This window comes from Sorex araneus, chromosome 2 (genome assembly GCF_027595985.1).
Source record: "Sorex araneus isolate mSorAra2 chromosome 2, mSorAra2.pri, whole genome shotgun sequence".
Taxonomy (NCBI): Eukaryota; Metazoa; Chordata; class Mammalia; order Eulipotyphla; family Soricidae; genus Sorex; species Sorex araneus.
This window is the reverse complement of record NC_073303.1, coordinates 259,106,920-259,109,460: the sequence shown is the minus strand read 5'-3', so window position 1 is coordinate 259,109,460 and position 2,541 is coordinate 259,106,920. Positions and strand designations below refer to the sequence as shown.

At 56.6% G+C, this 2,541-nt stretch overlaps 1 protein-coding gene across 1 annotated transcript; it reads right to left on the bottom strand.

Moving 5' to 3' along the window:
- Positions 1–292: 292 nt before the first annotated feature.
- On the bottom strand, positions 293–1,051 carry LOC129401849 (aly/REF export factor 2-like). Its single transcript, XM_055124755.1, has one exon. It carries the CDS (start codon positions 1,049–1,051, stop codon positions 293–295), a length of 759 nt encoding a protein of 252 aa, XP_054980730.1.
- Between the last annotated feature and the right edge of the window lie 1,490 nt (positions 1,052–2,541).

Genomic DNA, 2,541 nt, shown 5'->3' with positions numbered 1-2,541 from the left:
TGGAGGTGCTGGCGTAGGCGTCCAGCTGCGCGTCCAGCTCCTCTGCAGAAACCTACTGCTTGGAGGTCCTGGCGTAGGCATCCAGCTGCGCGTCCAGCTCCTCTGCAGAAACCTACTGCTTGGAGGTCCTGGCGTAGGCGTCCAGCTGCGCGTCCAGCACCTCTGCAGAAACCTACTGCTTGCAGGTCCTGGCGTAGGCGTCCAGCTGCGCGTCCAGCTCCTCTGCAGAAACCTACTGCTTGGAGGTGCTGGCGTAGGCGTCCAGCTGCGCGTCCAGCTCCTCTGCAGAAACCTACTGCTTGCAGGTGCTGGCGTAGGCGTCCAGCTGCGCGTCCAGCTCCTCTGCAGAAAGCTGCTGCTTGGAGCCCCAGGCCCGGCCGCCCCCGCGGGCACCTCTGCGGACACCGCCCAAGCCCCCGCACCCGCGTTTTCCGGGCCCCGCAGCTCCGCTATTGCTGTGCGCGGGTCTGCGCTGTGCGTCCAGCTGGGATGCGACGAGCTGAATGTCCATGGGGCGGCCGTCCAGGGGGACCCCGTCGTACTGCTCCCTGGCCCGCAGGGCGTCCGCCTCCCGCTGGAAGTGCACCACGGCCGAGCCCAGGCTGCGGCCCGCGCGGTCGTGGTGCACGGCCGCCTGCCTCAGCGTCCCCAGCTCGGCGAACAGCGCCTGGACGTCCGCGTCCGACACCCCGAAGTCCAGGTTGGACACCAGCAGCTTCCCGCCCGGCCCCCCGCGGCCGCGGGCCCCGGCGCTGCCGCCCAGCAGGTCGCGCTGCCCCTGGCCCGGGCGCCGCTGGGGCCTGCTGTAGGGCGCCGGCCGCCTCCTGCCCTGGGCTCGGCCCAGCGCCGCCCGGTTCCGGACCGGCCCGCCGCCACCGCCGCGACCCTGGAAGCCCGCGCCGTCGCGGTTCCGGTTGAGCCTGATGATGTCGTCCAGAGACATGTCCACCTTGTCGTCCGGGCCTGGCGCGGAATCGGGTCTCGGGCGGGCGCAGAAGCGGGCCCCGGCTCCCCTCCGCAGCACGGTCGGGTTTCTCCCCTTGAAGCTCATCCTGGTCGTAGTTTTTGGTTGCAGTTCTTGGTCGTAGTCCCAGTAATCACAGTTCCATCCTCCGAGTCTCTTGGCACCTCAAAGTCTTCTCTTTCCTTATATCTTCTCCCTCCGTCTCACGGTCAGCTCTCAGAGTCCTCCACTTCCAGTCATCTGGTCCTCCTTCCAACCCTTCTCTTTCTCAGTCTCGGCCTAGTCTCCCGTCCTCCTCTTAGTCCTGGTCCTCAAAGTGCCGAGGTCTGGTCTCTTTCCCCTTTCAGTCGGGGTATATAGAAACCGTGAAGGGTGGGGCTCTACTAAGGTGGGGCTGAACATTGTCATAACAACAGGTAGAGCCACACCTTCAGGGGAAGCTCTAGGGGATTAACTCCAGGACAGAATCTCATTGGAGGGTTCAACACTCAGGATTACTCAGAGACCCACCCTAGGGCGGGATTCCATCTGGGGTGTGTTGCTTTCTCCTTTCCTCAGCCAGTCATCCATTTAAACAATCACAGTGAATTTACCTCTTATACTATTTCTAGTCATTTTGTATGCACACACTATGATATATATATCATATATTTAAGTGTGGGCTTTATCATATACATGATATATATCATATATTTAAGCTTAATATGCATATTAAGCTTAAAGGTTGGCGCTTCCTCAGGACATCTCACTATTATCCCAGACCACTGTCCTCAGGCCCAGTTAGTCTTTCCTAACCCCAGCAGGGTCCTTATTCAGTTACTTCTTTTTGGGTCATGACAGAGTTTGTTGCATGATGTGCTCTTAATTTACTATACTTAAGGTACTTAGCTTGTCCCTTTCAATGCCAGGGTAGTTTACAGCTTGTGTTGGGTCTATCCAGTCCCTTTGTCGGGACCCTGCTCTTGGAGTGCTGGATACTAGGGGCAACTGAGGCCTAAGTCGAGTAAATACGGAAGCCCAGGAGTAAATATTATTTTGGAGTCATTTGATTCCCATGTTACAAAGCATAGCATGAACTGTCTTCCTGTGTCTATACAAAAAAGGACATGGCTAAATCATGCAAGAGCCAGAAAGGAAAGAGAAAAGCAATATAGGATTATTAGATCTTGATGGAATTGGGTGTGCCTCAGGGGCACTGTTGTGGGAGTAACTCAGTAAACCTAAGCTCCCTGCGGGAGGACCAAGGACAACCCAAGGTTATCCGACAAACGTCTCCTGAAGAATTTTTATCACACAGGACATTCCCTGAAGTTCTGGCAGCACAAGACTGGAAACAACACAAATGTCCAACAAAAGAAAACTCTGTGTGTGTGTGTGTGTGTGTGTGTGTGTGTGTGTGTGTGTGTGACATGGAACCATGCTATGTAAATCCGCAGTGACTGCAGCTTTGTGGGCACTGCCAAGAAGCACACAGGGGCAGGAGGATGTGTGCACTATCCTTGACGAAAAGGGAGGAAGGGCATGCACCTACGTGGTGTAAATGTGTAGATCACTCTGGGGAGGAAGCTCTAGGCTCG

Excerpts from the sequence above, each read along its gene's own strand:
- LOC129401849 (XM_055124755.1), bottom strand. The coding sequence starts at position 1,051 with ATGAGCTTCAAGGGGAGAAACCCGACCGTGCTGCGGAGGGGAGCCGGG.